At 39.6% G+C, this 21,339-nt stretch overlaps 1 protein-coding gene and 1 pseudogene across 1 annotated transcript in view; one reads left to right on the plus strand and one right to left on the minus strand.

Moving 5' to 3' along the window:
* EFHC2 (EF-hand domain containing 2) overlaps window positions 1–21,339 on the plus strand; it is a 154,622-nt gene that overhangs the window by 17,805 nt on the left and 115,478 nt on the right. The window contains 1 exon segment of the mRNA XM_089904599.1: window positions 15,831–16,003. Within this exon segment, the coding sequence (XP_089760725.1) occupies window positions 15,831–16,003 (173 nt within the window).
* LOC111165575 (3'-5' RNA nuclease TATDN2 pseudogene) lies at window positions 1,294–6,019 on the minus strand (annotated as a pseudogene).

The following is a 21,339-nucleotide window of genomic DNA, read 5'->3' on the forward strand; positions in this document are numbered from 1 at the left end:
ATGAAATATAAATAAAGTTGAAAACAGTGTAAACATTTTAAACGTTTATTGGAAGATAAAAGCACAATAAATAATAATAAAATGACAAATGCAAGATAGGGATATAAAAAGAAAAAATACAGTATTTTTCGCCATTCAAGGGAGTTGTTCCAATAGATGTTAATTTTTTGCTATTCACACTTGAACTGACAATTCTTTACAAATTAAAAGTAACAATGAATAGAGTTGAAATCTCTCTCAATCAATGGGGAAAAAGGCTTCTTATATCATCTTTCTCTAGGACCTGTAAATATTCCTTCTTTAACTCTGCTTAATAAACATATATACTTTGTGTTTTTAACTACATTAAAAAAGAAAAAAGACTTTTAAAGTAAAAATACACCAGAACATGAAAATTGTATATAGATTGGTGGCGGGATTTTGTGGCACATAAATCTTCAGTGAGTATGGGCATGAAAATATAATCATTTTTTTAAAGTATATATAATTTGGCATAATGAAAATACGAATTTCTTAAAAGTGTACACAATTTGACACTGAATCACAATTATGTTAAGGAAAGACATTAACAAAACAGTGGGTTCTAGGTAGTAGAAATATCCAACACTTCTTTCTGTTCCTATTTTCATATTTTTGTAATGCATATGTATTAATTTTTATAGTGAGAAAATGAACTTCATTAAAACAAAAAGTCCTATAGATACAGCAGAGTTATAAGTAAGGCAGATTTATAATATTGAATGCTTTGTTCTTTCCCCTCCAAATTAAAAATAAACCAAGCATTTAATTAAGGCACTAGAAAAAGCATAACACAAAAAATTACATCCGAGAACTGAAGGAAAAAATTAATAAATTTAAAAGCAGAATTTTGTAAATCAGTAAACAGAATAGATTTGAACAAGAAGTCAAAGAGTTGAGTCTTAAAAACAACAGAATTAACAAACTTCTAGCTTATTTACTCAGGAAAGCAAACAAAAATACACAAAATAATGTATTTAAATCACAAATTCATAGGAAATAAAATGCACTGCTTATGCTAATTATAAAGTGAAGTGAATATTATAGTAAATATTAAGTAGCAAAGTTGACTCAAGGAGTACAACACTGGAATTGGCCAATAACTAGGGAAATATTAGAGAAAACCTCCAAAGAGCTACTCCAGTTGTTAAAGTGATTGTCTCTAAGTAGTAGGATTGTGGACTTTTCCCCCCACTTTGTGCTCTTTGGTAGTCTCAAAGCCGCATAGCACAGGGAGATCAGCTCCGTGCTCTGTGACTGCCTAGAGGGGTGGGATAGGGAGGGTGGGAGGGAGGGAGGGACATCTGGATCACGAGTTGTTTTTTTGTTTGTTTTTGTGGGTTTTTTGTGTTTTTTTGGTGTTTTTTTTTTTGTGGTTTCTTTGGTTCTTGTTTTTTGTGTTTTTTTTCTTTTTGTTTTTTACTAGTAACATGAATAGATGAAACAAGTGTTCTTTACTGTATTCAAGAAATAAGTAAAGGAAGATTGTGAGTTTTGACTTAGGCCACTCTGGATGTACTACACTCAGAAAATATATTGCTCACTCCCTTTCCTAAAGAAATAAAGCTGAATTATGGCAAGGTTCTCTCCTGCACGTTAGAAACACTGCAGAGTGTGGTCTGTGCATTTGCCATCAAAATTGTAGAGGGAGAGGAGCAGGTAAGGAACATATTTTCTCCATATAAGAAGGAGATCATTTTTTTTTTGGAAAGGAAACTTACTTTAATTATAATATGTGTATATCCTGTTTATCTTGTTGATTGTGTGCTTACAAAAGCAACCGTTCATTCACACCCATTTTTAAAATGCTCACTTGGTAATGTCACTTTGCTAGAATCAGATGAATAACATTGTGTTCTCCACAGATCTTATGTTGTGAGAAAGGAATGTGATGAGTGGAGATATGCACAAAATGTGATAAGGGCATCACAACAGCAAGAGTGTGACTAAGGTCGTGTTTCCAAAGAACTTGAGCTCATTGAATTGTACCTCAAGTTAATCAAATTAATCTAGAAGTAACTTTGAGAAACACCTTCTTGGGTATTTGTGGCTCACATTAGCATATCACAGGAAATGTGAAATGAAAAAAATATCTGAGGAACTTTGTACAACTCATCATTTACCAAAAGTGTGTGCCCATGGAACCCTCTTCCCTAAAATTGTTTATCACAAGCTCAGGGCTCCAGTGGGTTGAGGGACACACTGTGAACAATGTCTATTTAAAGTGTACATTAAATGGAAAAAAACCTTCCTAACTCAAAACATTAGCTTAATTTTTGAACGTCTTCTGTCTTGAAAAATATAATCAAGTTGCACCTTTAACACTGCATCAGCTTCTTTTGTTCTACTAAGGAAAGTGAAGCACTTCAGCTACAGCTTTCTTCTTCTCAAAAGACTGGATTCCCAACAAAGGGGAAATCTATGCTATACTCAGTGTTATTTATAGGAAATATGAACTGTCAAGTTCCTGGTAGAGCTTGATCTTTTTCATTTATTTCTTTTATTATGGATGACATCTACCGGCAGAATATAGGTGGCCTTTCAACCTTGCCTTGCCTTGTAAATTAAAGAGGAATGCTAGAACTAGGATGGCTTATTACTCTAGTCTCTTACTAATATCTGCCACCTCGCCCAAATACTATCATTAACTGCCAGGTGTTAACGAAGTTAGTTATTCATTCATATGTTAATCCAAGAAATCTTTGCTGAGTGCCTGCTCTGTTCCAGGCACTCTTCTAACATCGGGTGTATGTACAGTGTGAACGAGACTAACAAGCTTGGAAACTTACAATATAGTGGGGAAGATAACCAATGAACACATATCTATTAACAACACAATCTCAGACAGGGCTAAGTGCTAGGATTAAATCAAAATAGTAAGTCCAGGATTTTTTTTCCTCCCAGGTGAGGTGAACACTTACAGATTGGTGGTCAGGGAGGGCTTCTCTGTGGAGGAGACTTCTGAGCTGAGAACCAGATGGTGAGGAGCCAGCTGATTTTTCTGGATCCTCATAAATAGGCACAAAGGAAACTAGAGAAGTCTGAAGTATGCTGGGCCTCTTTTCATTGATTTAGTTTTCAAGAGTAAAAGAGATTTTCCATTTTAAAAATGGAATTTCTCATCCAGTAATCGGACTCCTAGACTTAGGTGTGTGCCTTGGATGGCAAAGCTAAATTTCCTAACTCAAATGTTTTCCTTAAAATGTGGGTTCATTTTAATTACTCAAGGAGGAAGGCTGTTTGCCAAATGGGCAGCTGAAGCTCTTCTCTGTTTCTGCCCTTGTGGAGAATGGTATTTCTAAATGATATACATTTGGGCCTTGTTAAGAATCAGAGCAATTTGAATGAAGAGTTGCTATTACTAGTATGCTAGTTATCTGAAGAGCTTTGGAATTATCCAAGTGTGGGGAGGGAGTTCAGTTCAGATTCAAAACTGATCTCCTCAGTGGTTGTAAAATTCAACCGATTTGGCTCCCATCAATTCTAAGGTCCCCCACAGCCCTCCCTGGCACCTTATGACTATTAACTAATTTTTATCTAAATTGATTTCCTCTTAGACGAAATGCTACTGTTGGTTTATCTTTAGAAATAAGAAATTGCAAGTTGAACAGTCACTGAATTTACAAATTTAACAACAACCCATATGGACTATAGAATTCCTATAATAACAAATACATTTTGGGAATAAACGGAACAAATCACCTAGCTCACTTCTAAAATTCAACATTCCTTGCTTTGTTTTTTTTTTAAAGACAAGTAGGTGGGTGACTTTAGTCACCAACTGCTCAGAAACACAGGCTGCAGAGAACAGGGATTTGGATTAGCAAACCAGAACCTTATGGAACTCTTTCTTCTCTACTGACTACCCTGGCACAACTGGGCTGGAAGGAAACCCCTAATAACATCAAGGGCAGTTCCCCTTAGTCTTCCTCCCATCCCACTGCACCCCACCCTACCAGCCGGAAGCAGAAGTCTTATGAAGAAGTTTTGTGGAGAACATCCTGTCCTGGTTTCTTCTGTTCCAGTGGGCTTGCCAGACACATCCTTGACCTGGGACACAGGCGGAGTTCAAACCAAGTCTATGTTGTCAGCCTGCTGGTCTCCCTTTTCTGGAAGACTCCTGACTGTGCCCTCTCTGCTTAAATATTGTAGAGGCGACTAGTGTTCTCTCGTAAGGTGGCCAAGGTGTGGGAGAGTGGCTGACCTTTGATTCTGGCAATCTCTCGAACCGTGTGCAGGGCCAGGCCTGGGTGGGCAAATGGGCAAAGGCTTTTGGGAACCCCACGAGGGAAGAAGTAGGGAGCATCGGTTTCCACGACGATTCTCTCCAGTGGGATCTTTCTCACAGCATCATGGACCTCCCAGGCAGAAGGGTAAGTCAGGACTCCAGTGAAGCCCACAGACATGTTGGGGAAGTAGTCCAGAAGGGGCTCGATGACTGCGTAACTGCCAATGAAGCAATGCCAATGGATCTTGTAGTCAGAGGGCACAATTTTTTTCAGGATGCCCATCAGATCTTTCTCAGCTTCTCGGCAGTGGATCAGCACGGGCTTGTTTAGAGTCACGGCCAGCTGCAGCTGTCTCTCAAATATCTTGTGCTGCTGTGGGACAGGTGTGCTGCACTTGTGGGAGTAATCCAAGCCGATTTCTCCATATGCTACAGCCTTGGGGTGCCGTAAGGCTTGCACAATATCTGCTTCGTAACTCATACGGTAGTAACGTGCAAAATGGGGGTGACAGCCAAAGGCCCCCCAGACCAGATCCTCTTTCAACAGCTCCACCCATATACCATCCTTCAGTGTGCGAGGATCACAGAAATCAGAGATGCAGCCGTGAAATTCCTTAGGGAAGGAGCTGCTATAAACTTCTCTGAACTTGTTAAACGTCCCTGTGAAAGACAGCCTGGAATAGAGCATGTCCAGGTGACAATGGGTATCAATGAAACCCTCCTGTAGGCTTTTTTTCCAGTGGCTCCTTGGCAGGGAATGAGATGCATGTCCTCCCCAAGAACGTGATGGTGTCTCCTCTTGGAGATGGTGTCTCCTCTCCTTCATCCTGGCTTCTGAACTTCTGGAGAAATGAAATGAATGAGAATTCGGAGACTGATCTTCTTCTGATGACTTCAGTTCTCTGGACCAGGTTGGCGAGTACACTGGAAAATTGAAGGTATAACCACTCAAGAAACTCTGGCTGCTCTTCCCAGCCTGGGATATGTTGCTGCTGCTGCTGCCGCCGCCCATGAAGAGAGAGCAAGGAGGCTTGGGACTACTGGGCCAGTAGCTGGCAGAATCATGCCAAGGACCACTATACAAATTAGGCCAGTAGGTGACAGGCTCAGCTGTGAAGGTTGGAGGCCTTGAAATTCTTGCGGCACTGAGTGAGATTGGCTCCTCCTGAGGGAATCTGAAGGCAGAAATCTCATCCACGTCAGACCAGCCACCTCCTGAAGAAGGGTGCTCAGTTACCATACTCTTATCTTGATGCTTTTGGATTTGTGAATGACAGTCAGGTCTGCCTAGAAATTTTAGGGCTGGAGAGCTGCCTTCAAAAATGAGTGCCCTTGGGTCACCAAGTGGCTTCTCACGATGTACCATCATTCTCCTGTCACAGAAGTCGCTGATGTCTATCTTCTCTCTGACCTCTGAGGCAGACACTATTCTTTGAGGAGCAGAGAAGGGGACATCTGTGGCTGATCTTCCTCCAGAGCTGGGCTGCTGTCTTGTGCTCCAATTTGTATTAGTGGCAGCCTCTCCTTCTGCCATCAATGTTCCCAGCATGCCCCGGATCGCCTTCACATATATCATTGAAGAGCCTTGGTCTTGCTGTCTACCCCAGCTTCTCTGGCCCTTGTCTGCTTCCTCAGTCTCATTATTCTGACCCTCAGCTATGGCTGCGAATTCAGGGTTTACGGAGCTATAGAAACTATGTTTGGAATTACCCGTAAGGTTGTAGACATCCTTTGAAGAAGCCATTTCTTCTAGAACGGGGCTGGCAAAGCACAAAGGGGATGGCGCTGAGGCGATTCCACGGACGAGAGGAACCCGGAGTGCTCCAAATCAGGTAGTCTTTGGAGGCTGCTCCACCCACACACGAACCTGAGGAATGGGAAGAGTATAAAGAGAAGTAAGATGAGGAGGTGGAATTTCCCTGACAGGATGAACCCCAGGAAACCTCGGCTTGAAGGCCACAAGGACCTCCTTCTGAGCTTTCAGGCACCCGGGCGGCTAGGCTCCCCTGAACGTAATGCAGAGCCCTAAGCTGGCTGGCTGGAGGAGGCCACGTCACTAGGCTCCCAGAGGCATCCGCGTTTGCTGGGGGATCCTTGTGGTCCTTCACCTTGCGCCGCTCCCACCCCCGCGGCTTAGGGAACTTACTCCTTTCTTTCACTCGCCCATCACAGTTCTCCGTGTTCAGAGATGTCAAAGTCCTTCCACTGAGTTTGTGATCTCAAAACTATTCGGAAAAGTCACAAAGATCCAGGATCGACTGAAGGCTTGGCTCCGCCTCGAAGCCCTCAGCGAGCTCCCGAGAAAAATGGCGGCAACTTTTTTTTTTTACACAGTTACTTCCGGGGCGTCAAGGCACTTCTGGGGCGTCAAGGCACTTCTGGGATTAGAAAGCGTTTCTATTTGGTTTGGAATGCAAGGCCCTTGTGCGATGTCAGAGCCCTCGAAAAGGCTGCAAGGTAATTTAGGGACCCCACACAGGGGCCCCTGAGCTGGGCTGCTGGCCTAGAGGTCCAGGCTGCCGAGGGAGTACAGGAGGGCGGGGCTGAACCCAGCGCTGGAGGAGGTGGGGGGAGGGCACAGCTCCTTCCACCCCCCTGCCCTGGCCACCGGAAGTACTCCCGCCACACAGGGTGCTCGCCCCCATTCTTCTACCTCAGGTCTGTTCCCTCCTCTCCACAGCTGTCCCTCGCACCCGCTCGCCCCTGCCTCGTGTGCATCGCAGCCAGCCCGCTACTGGAGTTGCCGCCATTGCTTGCTTTTTGTTACTGCCCCCCGCCCCTCGTGTGCGTCGCAGCCAGCCCGTCTCTGGAGTTGCCGCCATTGCTTGCTTTTTGTTACTGCCCCCCGCCCCTCGTGTGCGTCGCAGCCAGCCCGTCACTGGAGTTGCCGCCATTGCTTGCTTTTTGTTACTTTCCCCCCACCCCCCCACCAGTGTTTTTGAAAAGCATAATTATGGTTTATAAAGCATAGTTTAAATATACATGGTTTTGAAAACATAGTTGTAGTATGTTACCATTTTCAGTCCTGTGGTTTTTTTTCACTCAACATTTGTGCATATCCTAAGCATTTCTCTTATTGCTGCATCGTTTTAAAAATCATACTACTGCCTTCATAATATGCCATAGAATACATACATGTGCCATAATTCACCAGATCCTTCCTGTCTTGTTAGATCTTTATTTTACCCCACTCTAATTTTTTTGTGTAATAAAAAAAATGCTGCAAAGAACATCTTTGCACATATGTTTCTCCATATTTTGGTTTGTTTCTTTGGGCTGCGTGCCCAGAAATGGAGTTCCTGAGAAGGAGTATAGGAATTTTAAAATGGCTCCTCAGAGCCTCACACTACCTCAGAAGAACTGCAATAATTTGAAATACCATGGGTAATGAATAACCTACCAGGCTCATTTAATAGGAGAAACAAACAAAACCGGCACCTCACTGTTATTTTAATTTGTACTTACCTGATACTTTTTTAGAGTGAATATTTTCCTTTTTTAAATTGAACCTCTCCTGCATTTTAAGTTCTGTTTTTATTTCTTTTTTAAGATCCTTTAAGAATTAATTAAAATTTTTTTATAAATTAAGCTTTTGTCATATGTTCTAAATTCCTTATTTGTATGTTGCTTGTTTTTATATTTTAGCCTATTGAAGTTATAACTTGTTTTTGTAGTTAAATTTTAATATTTTCTTTCATAATTTTGTCTTTTTCTCTTAAATCTGGAATGGTCATCCTCCCTTTCAGGGCTTTGCCACATATATAATTTTTTTGGAGGCTAAAAGGGATTGATTTGTTATATTTAAGCTGATAATCCATCTGGTATTTATTTTGGGTTATAATTTATTTTAGGTGGAGATATACATTGATGGTTTTCCAAGTTAGTACTTTTTTCACTTGCTGACATGATTCCGCTTTCATCATGTGTTAAATTCCTATATGTAATATAGCGTATTTCCAGACTATTCTTTTCCACACACTAGTGTGTCTCTTATTACTCTGGTTTTGCACTGTTTTAATAATTGAAGCATAATAGTAAGTAAGGTATAAAATCTAGGACAGTTAGGTCTTCTACATTACTCTTAATTTTCATAATTATCTTTAATAGTCTGACTGTTTATCAGATGAAATTAGAATTATTTTTTCAAGTCCTTCCAAAACATCAATGAAATATCCATTTGAAATATGTTATTTTAGTCTGCTTATCCAGAATATACTTTGCCTGTCCTATTATTTGTCAAGTTTTCATATATCTTCTAGTAAATACTTTTAGAGTTTTATCTGGGTCACAGAGTTTTCATTAAAACTATTTTTAAGTGTTTTGTAATTTTTTATTCTATTGTGAACATACCTTTTTCTTCCACTGTATTTTCAGGTGGTTATTGCTAGTACATAAGAATATTTTTGATTCAGTTGTGGTTATGCTGAAATCTTTTATTTATTCTTAGTTTTTCAGCGTTTCCCTATGCCATTATTTTGTCTATCTATAATGATAGCTTTTGTCTCTTTCTTGCTAATATTTTTACTTCTTACGTTGTCCAGAACTCCTAAAAAATATTAAATCATGATGTTGGTAGGGGCATTTTTGTTCTGTTCCTGATTGTAGCAGACACATAGTTCAATTACATATAATACTGGATATGTAGGCTGTTGTTTTAAAGCAGATGCTTTTTTATCCTGTTAAGGAATTACTCTTGAATTTTAAAACGTATGTGGTAGGAAACAGTTTGAGATCATTATATATTTGCTCTTACTTCCTAATTTAGAAACATCTTTGCATCTGTGAGGAAAATGCTGCTTTTTGTGTAGTTTGCTTATGACTGTTATGGACTCTTGAATTTCGTTTGCTTGTATTTTAGTTAGGATCTTTGCTCTATAAATCATAAATAGTGAAATTGCTCTGGAACAGTAGTTCTCAACCTAGGCTTGCACATTGTAATCACTTGGGGAGCTTTAAAATCACTGATACCTGAGCCTGACCTGAGGGATTCTGATTTCATTGTGTGTGGGTGTGTATAGGTGTGGATGTGGCCCAAACATCACGATTTTATAAAGCTCTACAGGTGATTCTAATGTGAAGCCAGGGTGAAAACTATTGCTCCATAGTTTTCTTTTTTTTTTTGATACCTTGTGTATTAGGCATTGGAATTCACCTTTATAGCTTTCCATCTTTTTTGGTATCCTGGGGGAGTTATATAAAGTGGTGCTTTTCTTTTCCTTGAAAGCTTGAAAGAATCTATTAGTAAATCATCCTGGTTGGAGCCTTTGTTGGGGCAATACTTTGGTAATTTTTTTACTTCTTACTTGGTTATTAGTTTATTCATTGTGTTTTGATACTTCACAGTTGTTACAGAAAATCACTTATTTAATTGTGGTTTTAAAATTTATGTTCATAAAAGCTTGAATAATTTATTATAATAAGATAATTTACATCTTATAATTTATTACATCTCTATGTCGTGCACTATCTCGTTTCTGATTTTGTTTATTTACATTCTTTGATTATCTTTGCTAGTGCAGGGGAGCAAAATTTGCCACCCCAAATAGTGTCTCTTAGACATGTGGATTATCCTGAGCTGAAAACAGTCAAGGCCCAAAAGACTAAGGAAGAGCCTTTGACTTTCTCCCTAACTGCCTAAAAGAATTTAGATACAGGACCTGTTCCATGAAGGGAGACGGGGAGGAACCTAGCAAAGTGTCGGTTAAAATTCCTGTCTTTCTCCCATTGCTTCTGTATGGCCCAGCAAACGTTTGTTTACCAAACATTTGCTTTTTTTCATCTTCTTGTGAATTGCCTTCCTCCCCTTTGAAGTCGCAACCCCTACCCACTTCCCCTTCTCTCAGATGGCATATAAGCTTCAATTGCCTAACTTGTCTTTGGGCTTCATATTCTTATGGAGCCCCTATACTACATAATGAAATTTGGTTTTTCTGCTGTTAATCTGTCTCACGTCAGTTTAATTCAGTTAGACCAGTCAGAAGAACCTAGAAGGGTAGAGGAAAGTTTTTTCCCTCCCCAATGCTAGACTCTTACTTATTTTATTTATTAATAAAAACTCTTGAATTTATTTATTGCAGTTGTTTTTCTCCTTTCAAATTTATCTATTTGTGCTTTTATCCTTTTTGCTTTAGACTTGTTTTCCTTATGACAAATTTTTGCACTTTCAAAACTTTTTGTTCAATCCATTGCTCACTGTGACTGCATTTCAGAATTACTTGTGGAGCTTTAAAAAAAATACTAATGCCCCTCTTAACTGCCTCCAAGATTCCTGTTTAATTTATTTAGGCTTGGGTATGTTTTTTTTTGTTTTTTAAGTTCCTAATGTGAAGCCGAGAAGGCTGAGAATCACTGAGTTAGTACATTTACCTGTGTCGGCTGTCTTTAACTCTAAATTCTCATATGTTATAATCTAAATCCAGTAATTTACCCAAGAGTACAGATTTGCTTGTATCTTATAGGTTTGTACCTCTTTAAATTTTATTAAATTCTCTACTTATTTTTTGTATTTTAAAATTTGCTCTCCTCACAATAACTATTAGGGGTGACAATATTTGTTTATAGTTACATGATACATTTTTAGTTGTATTGTTTGTGATTGATGGCTATGATTTCTGTAGTTTAAATTTATTAAAAAATTTTTTGTGTGTGTGAATTAGCCTATGTAGGGAAGGAAAGTAATTTTCCTTTTACCCTTCTAGGTTTTTGGCTGAGATGCCCCCTGTAATGAAAGACAGCTTAACAGGAGAAAAACAAACAAGTTTAATAGCATGTTTACCTCCTGTATACATGGGAGATACCAGGAAAACTGAGTAACTTTCCCAAATATCCCAAGCCACCACCTTAAATACTAGTTCCAGCTAAAGGCAAAAGATGTTCGGGGTATGGGGAGCCAGTTATGGGAGGTTATCAGGCAAAGCACAATAAAGGTCGGTACAGTTATGCAGATTTAAGTTCATGCTTTCTCCATTGATGCATTTCTAGAGATATAGTTATTTTCCTTTTTCTGGCACAGAGAGGGAGAAACCCTTACCAATGGAGATTTCCATTAAAAATGTAAAAGTCTCTTACAAAAGGATAACTTTTACTCACATTTCAGAGCTTCTCCTTTCTCAGCTGTTTCTTAAAAATGATCAGCTCAAGATAATTCTTATACCAAAGAAGCATATTTTGGGGTGTTATATTGTGCTGCCCTTCACATATGATAATAATTCTGAGATTCCATAGTCATAAGAGAAACCATTGATTTAATAACACCTTGGGGACTTCCCTGGCAGTCCAGTGGTTAAGACTTCGCCTTCCAATGCAGGGGGTGCAGGTTCGTTCCCTGGTCGGGGAGCTAAGATCCCACATGCCTCATGGCCAGAAAACCAAAACATAAAACAGAAGCAGTATTGTAACAAATTCAATAAAGAGTTTAAAAGTGGTTCACATCAAAAAACAATAATAATAACATCTTTTTCCAGAAGAATAAACAACACTGCATTAAATGTACACAAATTTTTATTGTCTACTAACTAACCTATGATAGCATGCATTTATCCTTACTATTATGTACCTTCTTCTTTAGTACCTCGCAATTTAAATCTGAGCCTTTTTCATTAAATAGAACATAAACATTTTAAACTTAGACTTATGATGTTGATCTCTTCATAAAATGTTGAGCTTTATTGAACATTACTGGTGCTTCTTTCTTTCCTAACAGCTTCTCTAGGAATTCAGCTGTAAGCTTTTGACACTCAGATGTTTGGTTCCTGAGTAATAGTCTTTATGACTCATGCATTGGTCATACCAGCTTCACGATCTTTTAAAATTCTGTGATTTATTCTGAGAGATTAGACTTTTGTTTTTGCCTTATGATTGCATTGCCTAGCACATGATGGACAATCTTCTAGCGTTTTTATGTCAATGCTACATCAGACAGTAACATTTTGAAAACATTTTAAGTGAAAATTAGGATTCCAAATTGATGTTACAATCCAGCTATTTGGGATATGCAGTGCAAAGCAGAGAACTCAGTTGACGTGAAAACAGAACTAACTCCTTCCCCACAAGGCTAAATTTACACCTTACATCAAGTTACATCTATGTTCCTCGTTAAAATGCATTCCTGACTGCTTTGAGTTTCTTTTGGCTTTACATGTAAGAAGAATCTGATTTCAGAAATATTAACATTAATTTTTTTCCATTATATGAGGAAATATCACATATCTAGTATTTAAAGCTAATTGATTTCAGATTTTATATCCTCTTGGCTAGCATCAAAAATCTGAATGCCTTGGGGATCAGGCAGGTAACCTCATATAATACAGGGCTTGTAGAGGCCTGTGGGGAATGGAAGATCACACAACCTGCCAAATGACATTTACATTCCGTTTTCAAGAAAATTACAGCCAATTACATCCTTTAGGACCTTATTTATCTAGTCTCTGCTTGACATCATAAATTATGATGAAACCTTGTATCATAATTATGTTTCTATAAATTTTCATTTCTCTCAGTTTTTATTTTGGATTGTTCTCTCTGGATTCTCTGGTACATCAAGTTCCATTGCAATTAGGTCTTTCACCTTTGTGAGATCACTTTTAATCTACTTGGTATCTCTTCCCTCAAATGCCATTTTGCTACATTTTACAGTTTCCTCTCCCTCTTCTTTTTCTATCTTTCCATCTCTACTGCTCTGACTTGCTCTCTACCTTTCACGCTGGAGTTCATCAGCCCTGTATTCTCAGGGGACCAGAACATGAAATATCAGTCTGTCCCTCGTCTAGAAATATTGAAGTCCAACCTAAAATTATGTCTTTCTTTTTATTTCCACTGAGCATCGTTTATTCTCTTTCAGTGCATCATTTGCTTGATAAATATTTAATGATTATATGCTTGACAATATTGTCAGCTGATCTCTGGCCGTTTGGTCATGCACAAATTTATACCAGTAGCATTCACTACATAGAGGTAGGTGGGGTATGAACAGTCTCTCTACACTTTCCTACCCAATTACAAAGAAAAAAAATTCCAGATTGAATATTACTGTAGGAGCAGAAAACTTTTCCCTTCTTCCCTTTTAGATTCTTTCTCTGGAGTAATAGTTAAATTGACATAATACAGATTAATGGACGAAAAGGAAAATTTGTACATATCGGAGCCCCATAAAAATATGAGACTCTTTGGCAGTCGGGTACTTGAGGCTTATATACCATCCTGAGCTAAGTAGACGGGGGGGTAGAGGTCTGGGGCTTCAAAGATCATTCACAGGAAAATGAGAAGAGCAAGTGTTTGGTAAACAAATGTTTGCCGTGCCATGCTGGATAAGGCTTTCTGATATAAATAAGTTTTCTCTGGTAATAGCTCTCTTCCTGGTGCAGGTTTCGTGTCTAAGTTCTTTTAGGCAGTTAAGGGAGAGGTAAAAAGTTCTTCCTGGGTCTGCTGGGCTCTGTCTTCAGCTCAAAATAATCCACATTCTAAAGTGGCACCTTCTAGGGTGGCATATTTTCCTCTTCCTCACTACCTCTACTGAAAGCTTGATGGAACCCCAGCTCTCTTGTCCTTTTAGGTGTTCCAACAACATCTTTTTCCCCCCTACTTTAAAAAAATTGAGACAGTATTCATATAACATAACGTTTACTATTTTAGTGTTCAATATAATTCGGCATCCCACATCTTTTTTTAAAAATTGAGGTAAAATTTACACAACAAAATTAACCCTTAGGCATTTTAAAGCGTGCAGTTCAGTGGCATCTAATATGTTCACAGTGTTGTACAACCATCACCTCTATTTAGTTCCAAGACATTTTCATCACCCCAGAAGGAAACCCTGTACCCATCCAACAGCATCTTACCGGAAATGTTCACTAAACACAAATATGACAACATTCTGGTAGTGAGTTTAGCTAACTTTCTAACTGGAATCAGGCCGGATAAATTCCCCAAGAAAGCAGCTGAGCATAGGACCGTTTTGGAATGAAGACAAAGGTGCCATTTTGAAGGTATAGGTCTCTGGGCTCACTAGATTCCTAGAACCTGTTCTGGTAAAGACAGTGGCTGGTCAATATTTGTAACTTATCCATTCATTTTGAATACAGTTATTTCACTAGCTAAAACTCATTTCTAATATTCTTTTTTTTTTTTTTTTTTTTTTTTGCGGTACGCAGGCCTCTCACTGTTGTAGCCTCTCCCGTTGCGGAGCACAGGCTCCGGACGCGCAGGCTCAGCAGCCATGGCTCACGGGCCCAGCCGCTCCGCGGCACGTGGGATCTTCCCAGACCGGGGCACGAACCCGTGTCCCCTGCATCGGCAGGCGGACTCTCAACCACTGCGCCACCAAGGAAGCCCTAATTACCATATTCTTTATGGTAATTAGCAAAACCTCTTCTGTTGATCAGAGATAAACTACTGAGGCATTTTGTCAGCCACTTCTGAAGCATGGGCTTCCGATAGAAATTTGCCAAACAATCCTGGAGCATATATTCCTAATTAGGGTAACTGACCACCCCTAGAGGTTAGATTGTGCCTAACAGCCTCACTCACATATATATTGTCTATGTTGAATTAACTTGATGTTACAACAGATGTACAGTTAACTTTTGCAACTTTAATTATAAAAATTGAACAAAAATGAGAGCAAAGGAAGTATTAGAATGGAGCTCTGAAGGAGCCTGTGCCCCAGGCCAAGCTTGAAATGGTAGCCTGAATCTACTGTTCCTTCAATTGTCCTCAATTACCATGTCTTTCTTAGTGTGTGTAAGCAGGTCGTTGTGTTGAGAGTGATTCTAATGGTGAAAGGTATGTATGATTCATACAACATGGCACCTAAACCTAAGGAAGCTATTTCAACTGCTCTTCAACTGAAGAGGCAGTCAGTCTTCTGCTTCAACATGGGAGAAAAACAGGCTGTGTTGTACTTCCTGAGAGGCACAGTTTTCCAAAGTAGTTAAGGATTTTTCAAGGGTAGTTTTTACTCTCTCTGATTTTTACTATAACTACTTTAGAATCCACCTCTCCTACCCATGTCTACCCCCCACCCGCACCCCGACACACACAATAAGATGAGGCTGGGTCTAGCATTGAGCTAGGCTCTTTGAGGTTCCTGAAGAAGTGTAGGGTGGGGTCTCCAGTGCATTGGAAGAATTTCAGCTCCGCCTGTTTGAATTGCCTCAAGGCAAGCAATCAGCAGGACCAGAGATGAAAATAATTTTATCCTAGAACCAAGGTAGCTTTGTGGTATTTTTAATGAGAAAAAAATGACAAAACTTATATTCGTCTTGTGGGAAAGAATATTATTTTGTCTGTAACACATACATATGGAATCCCACTGTGAAATTCCAAAGACAGACGCTAGTTCAATTTATGGTGGAGCTGAATGATGGATTTATTGCTTGAATATCATTTCCTCATTCTAACCAGACAGTGATGAAAATATAAAATAATCTTTATATACTGTAACCTAGAGTGTATATCCATTCTCATAGCTGATGTGTAGAATGTCTTCTTGCAAAAATTTCCTCAAATTTTTTCTTTACGTTAACAAAAACTATACAGGCAGTAGCTTTATTGATTTTAAGTTCGCTGAATTTTTTTCATTTCTTAGTTTCTAATTATGATTCCAACAGGTATTACCTTTTGATGCCTATTTAGAAGATGAAGTGCCTGATAAAATTCAAGAAAACTATAGAATAAGATGCTATAAACTCTACTTCTACCTTGAAGATGACACAATTCAAGTTAATGAACCAGCATTGAAAAATAACGGACTGCCTCAAAGTATCTATTTAAAGCAGAGTTATGGTTCTTTCACTTCTAACTACTGCCTTTATATACTTTCTCTCGCTTTTTAAAAGACCCCATGCTACTGCGTAGGTATCTAACTTGTTGGCAATGGTGAATGTAAACATGCTGATAGCTTGTAGTTATTGATGCTGACTTACCAGCTTTCTACCCTCCTCACCTCAACACTGGCCATTTCACTCACTGTTCTGTGTTATCCCTGTATCTTTCACATGCTGCTCTAGTATGAGCAAACTCTCCTGTGTCTTTGACTTTTTTCTTCAAACTCTTTTTTGTCTTTTTGCTATGACCACATTACTTCCTTCATAACACCCTCAGGGGTAGAGGGAAGACTGGTCTCCACTGCCACTTCCAGATTGGGCTTCTCTCTCCTTTCTTGAATTCACTGCTGTTTTCTTCAACCACTCTCTCTTCATCTTCATACCTGTTAACTACAGACTTTCATAGTGCTTCAAGAGAAGGCCATTGCTCCTTCGCCCCACGTATGCCAGTCATCTTTACCCATACTGCACTTCAGCCAGACAAGAGTTAGCTCTGCAACGTGGCCAGTGGAGAAGCTAATCCTAGGTTGCATTAGTAGAAGCATGGCAGAGGTCAAGGGAGGTAATCGATTTCTTCTGTGTGTGCTGTAAGTCCTTTACTTTGGACAATGCCAAGTTCCGGATGCCTTCAAGGGACAGCAACCATGTTGGTGAAAGGACTGAAAATTTATCATGTGTAAGGGAGAATAGTGAAAAGGGATATTTGTCTGTAAAGGGAAGATTCAGATGTGCCTGATAAATGTCTTAAGGAATCTAAAGGGCTGTCACGTGGGAGAGGGGTGACCTAATTTTCTGTATCCTCAAGGACAGGACCTAGGGGGTCAGAACTCAGGTCAGTAAGAGGAATAATTTTTTGGCAGAGAGGTTCACATACTTAGGACAAGGTACAAGTGGGTGGAAGGACCACCCTGCCTGAATCCTGGGGTAGGCAATGGTCCTCTCTCTCTTTTTCCGTTGCATCAGGCTTTTCTGACAATAGTATTGTTTGGAGACCAGAGTTAAAGTTCAAGGAAGACCACAGACAGAAGGGACCTTAGGCTAATGGCACACACTTACTCTGTTGGAAAGATGTAGGGACAAGTGGGCCTGGCCACAGCTGTAGCTTGCCAGTCGGCCTGCTGAATAGTCATGGGTTTTATTTGTGTTTCTTGGGCAAAGGACACATGGGGCTAGAATGGGTGTCACCAATCAATGAGTGGCCAAATTAAGGCCTCATGAATATTGAGTATCCATGAATATTTAGTGCCTCTTGTATATTTAGTGTATCATGAATATTCAGAGCCCAGGTACCTCATGTATATTTAATACATACTGAAAAGTAGTTGTCTCTTGGTCCTTCCATCCCTTTCATTCTGTGTTTAACATATACATGCTCTACTTACTATCAAATTATCGTTATTTAACACATCTTATGATTTTCTGCCTATGTTGAATAAACTTTTTGCTTACTAAATACTTATCTGGGCCCAGTGCCTCCATATTGATATACCACAATGGGTTCCATGGGGGAGAAACAGAGAAGTTTTAGGACCATAGGCCTCTGAGCATAATGTTATGACGAGTCAGTATGCGAAGGACTTCCTTCAGTGCTCATGAGATTGAGATTGTTCTTAGAGCAAGGCTTCGTTATGTCTGGATGATTAATTTGGAGCCAGTCAGCATTGTCATGAAGTGTTTGTTGAGTGTCTACTCCATGCTAGGCACTGTGCTGGGTTTTGGGAAAATGGACAAAAGGAATGACTCATTATATCCCTATCTCATGGAGCTTGTAGGCAAGCAGGTTGGAGAGGAAAGGGAGCAAGGTGACTAGTCCAGGAGTTTTGCAGTTGTTCAGGGTAGAAGTGCTGAGTATCCAAACCAGGACAATGATGGTAGGAAGAGGACATAGGGGAAAGATTGTAGACACATTTGATTGGCAGTTAATAGGCCTTGACCAGCGATTAAATATAGAGAGTGAGGAAGGGGAATATCTAATGATAAGGTACCTACTTTATCATTATCTCATTTAATCACCCCAGTGACCATCTACAGTAGGTTATCATCAGCTTTTACAGAAAGGAAACAGGCTTAGAGAAGTAATTTGCTCCATCTGAATCTTAACCGCTTGTCTCAGAGCTCATGCTGTGGTTGAGAGGATGGTGATGCGTTAGTAGAGCCCAGGAACATGGAGCAAGGAGTGGCATTGGAGTTGGAGCTGGGGTGTGTTTGGGTCATGAGGCTTTTAAAGTTGTGTTGGAACATCTGTATGGTGTTGCCCACAAGGCAGGTAGAGCCTTAGGATGTGTTCTCAGGAAAAAAGTCGACACTGGAGTTGTGGATTGGGAATCAGGGGTGCCCAGATCATGAGCAGAATCAGGCTATTGTACCACGTTGGGAGAGAGCCACTGTTGAGGTGGTGGAAAGAGGAAGAAGATTTGATTTAGTGTTGTGCTTGGTTTTACTGGTGGGAGGAGCAGGTGAGGATTGGTATGGGGAGGCAGTATGAACTGTCCTCATGATTCTTTGTGTTCCAGCTGATACAATATCTACTCCCTGGCTTTTATTTGGAGAATTTGTGGCTTAATGATAAATCTTTTAGGAAATATGGAAATGCTTTGATATTTAAGGAAAGATTTTCACTTTTAAAGTTGGAACTTTAAAGTTAAAGTTAAAAACTTTTAAAGTTGGAAATGTGATATTTTATTTTGTAGAGGGACAAGAGGTCTTTATACTTTTTAAAAAAGTTTTTATTGGAGTCTAGTTGATTTACAATGTTGTGTTAGTTTCAGGTATACAGCAAAGTGAATCAGTTATACATATACATATATCCACTCTTTTGTAGATTCTTTTCCCATGTAGGTCATTATGGAGTATTGAGTAGAGTTCCATGTGCTGTCCTTATTAGTTATCTCTTTTATATATAGTAGTGTGTATATGTCAATCCCAATCTCCCAATTTATCCCTTCCCCCCCTTTCCCCGCTGCTAACCATAAGATTGTTTTCTATATCTGTGACTCTATTTCTGTTTTGTAAATAAGTTCATTTGTACCATTTTTTAAGATTCCACATATAAGCAGTATCATATGATATTTGTAGGTCTTTATACTCTTTAGGGTCATTTTAAACATACATAATGCAGTTTTTAAATATTGACAGTAATGTATTAGAAAATGTTTAAAGAATTATTTCAAAACATTAAGAAAATTGACAACTTTTAATTTCTATGAACATCTGTTTTGCCTAAGTGCATTTGTTTAGGTAAGTGACATTACTGCTTTAGCAAAAAAATATTTTTTTATACATTTTCACTTAAATGCTTTACTCTGATATTCCCTAACTAAGCTTTGCTTATTTTTTGTTTTGTTTTGTTTTGTTTTTTTGCGGTACGCGGGCCTCTCACTGTTGTGGCCTCTCCCGTTGCGGAGCACAGGCTCCGGATGCGCAGGCTCAGCGGCCATGGCTCACGGGCCCAGCCGCTCCGCGGCACGTGGCATCTTCCCAGACCGGGGCACGAACCCACGTCCCCTGCATCGGCAGGCGGACTCTCAACCACTGCGCCACCAGGGAAGCCCGGCTTTGCTTATTTTTTGATTACCTTCCCCACATGACATCAGATTTACACAAGTGATGGACTGGAGGTCATACGACATCCTGAACCTGCATTAGTGACTTGCATTATGTTTTTATTTTTATTACTTTTAAGGCAAAAGTTCATATTCCTGTAGCTCACTGGCCCCTGTCCAGTGAATCTTAGTTTTATTAAACTCCAAGAAGAAAAATGAAATACCTCCTCTATGAGGATCTTGGAAAGGCTTTTATTAAGACTTCTTGATTCTTTCAGCCTCTTGATTTCAAATCTCACATAGGCAGATTCCAAAGGCAGATTGAAGATAGTTATAATGATTTACTTGAAAATAATTTTTATGTAAGTAGGAGGGAATGTTATTCATAAAGACTCAGGGGGAAAAAAACCTTAGGAGAAGACAATTTTAAAGTCTCTTTTGAAATTTTCAGAATTTCTGATGGGCTCACTCTGATCCGGACATTTCCTTGAGTGAGACACAGCTCAGGGGGTATGTACAGAATACATTAGTAATCACGATATGTAATGAGACTGAATTTGTCAGCAGAGTGGAGATACTTGGCAGGCTCTAGCAGTTCCTGTGGAAAGCAAACACAAATAACCACTCTACCATCAAGTTTTGTTTAGAGAGAAACCGGTCCCTCTTGAAATATTAATTAATTAATTAATATGATGAGTCTTGTTAAGGAAGGTCTGTTAGGACAGAGGAAACTTTGGAAGTTCATTGAAATGCCTTCTTCAGGCTTTCCTAAATTAAACGATTGGGAAAAAAGAAATGAGCTTACTGAGCCAGGGGCTCAGACCTCATTGGGATGGGGACACTCAGTTGTGTCTTGAGTGGCCTGGGACTGCTTTTCATGTGCCTGTGGGCCCTCAGAAGGGGTTAGGGGTCACATTTAGGTGCTGGGCACTGATGGCACTCCTGTTACTTCCATAGGGTTTTGATATTTTCCCAATGAACTGGAAGGTCGGGTGCACCTGTTTTTTGTTTTTTTTTTTTTTGTAGAGCTGACCATTCAGAAATTAGTGCACCTGGATGAATTATAGCCTCCCTTCTTAGTTGCCTCTCCTATCATGTAATTTTTTTAGGGAGGGGGAGTTTGGAATAAGCCAGAAATAAAAGAGGCATCCCTTAGCGTGGTGCCAAAATAGGCATTCAGTTCTGTGTAGCTTCTCATCAGAACAACATATTCACGAATCCTTGTTGGCAGAGAGATATATGTGTGTGAAAAGTCAAGTCACTGATGTATGTCGAGGCTTGCTTTCATTTCTTGCCAGGACATCATTCTCTTTTGGGTTAGATGTGTTATATTCATAGAATTTGTTGCTGTTCTACTGGAATATAGTTAAAACGATGTTATGCCAAGCCAGGAATGTCAGAGGTTAATCCTAGTAGTTTTACCTCCGATTGTCTAACAGAACAACTGTTTGTCAAATGCTGCCAAGTCCCAACTAAGCTATACTAAAGAAAGGATAGCCGTTAGAAACATGCCATGATTTTCTGGTAAGGTCTGTACCAGTTGTTCTCAGTGGAGAGCAATCATCAGAATCTCCTGGCCCACCCGCAGAATTTCTGATTCTGTAGGCCTGGGGTCAAGAAATGGCTTCTGGGACTTCCCTGGCAGTCCAGTGGTTAAGACTCCATGCTCCCAATGCAGGGGGCCTGGATTTGATCCCTGGTCAGGGAACTAAGATCCCACATGCTGCGA

The sequence above is a fragment of the Delphinapterus leucas genome, chromosome X (assembly GCF_059928025.1).
Source record: "Delphinapterus leucas isolate spDelLeu-1000000601 "Yukka" chromosome X, BTC_Dleu_Yukka2, whole genome shotgun sequence".
Taxonomy (NCBI): Eukaryota; Metazoa; Chordata; class Mammalia; order Artiodactyla; family Monodontidae; genus Delphinapterus; species Delphinapterus leucas.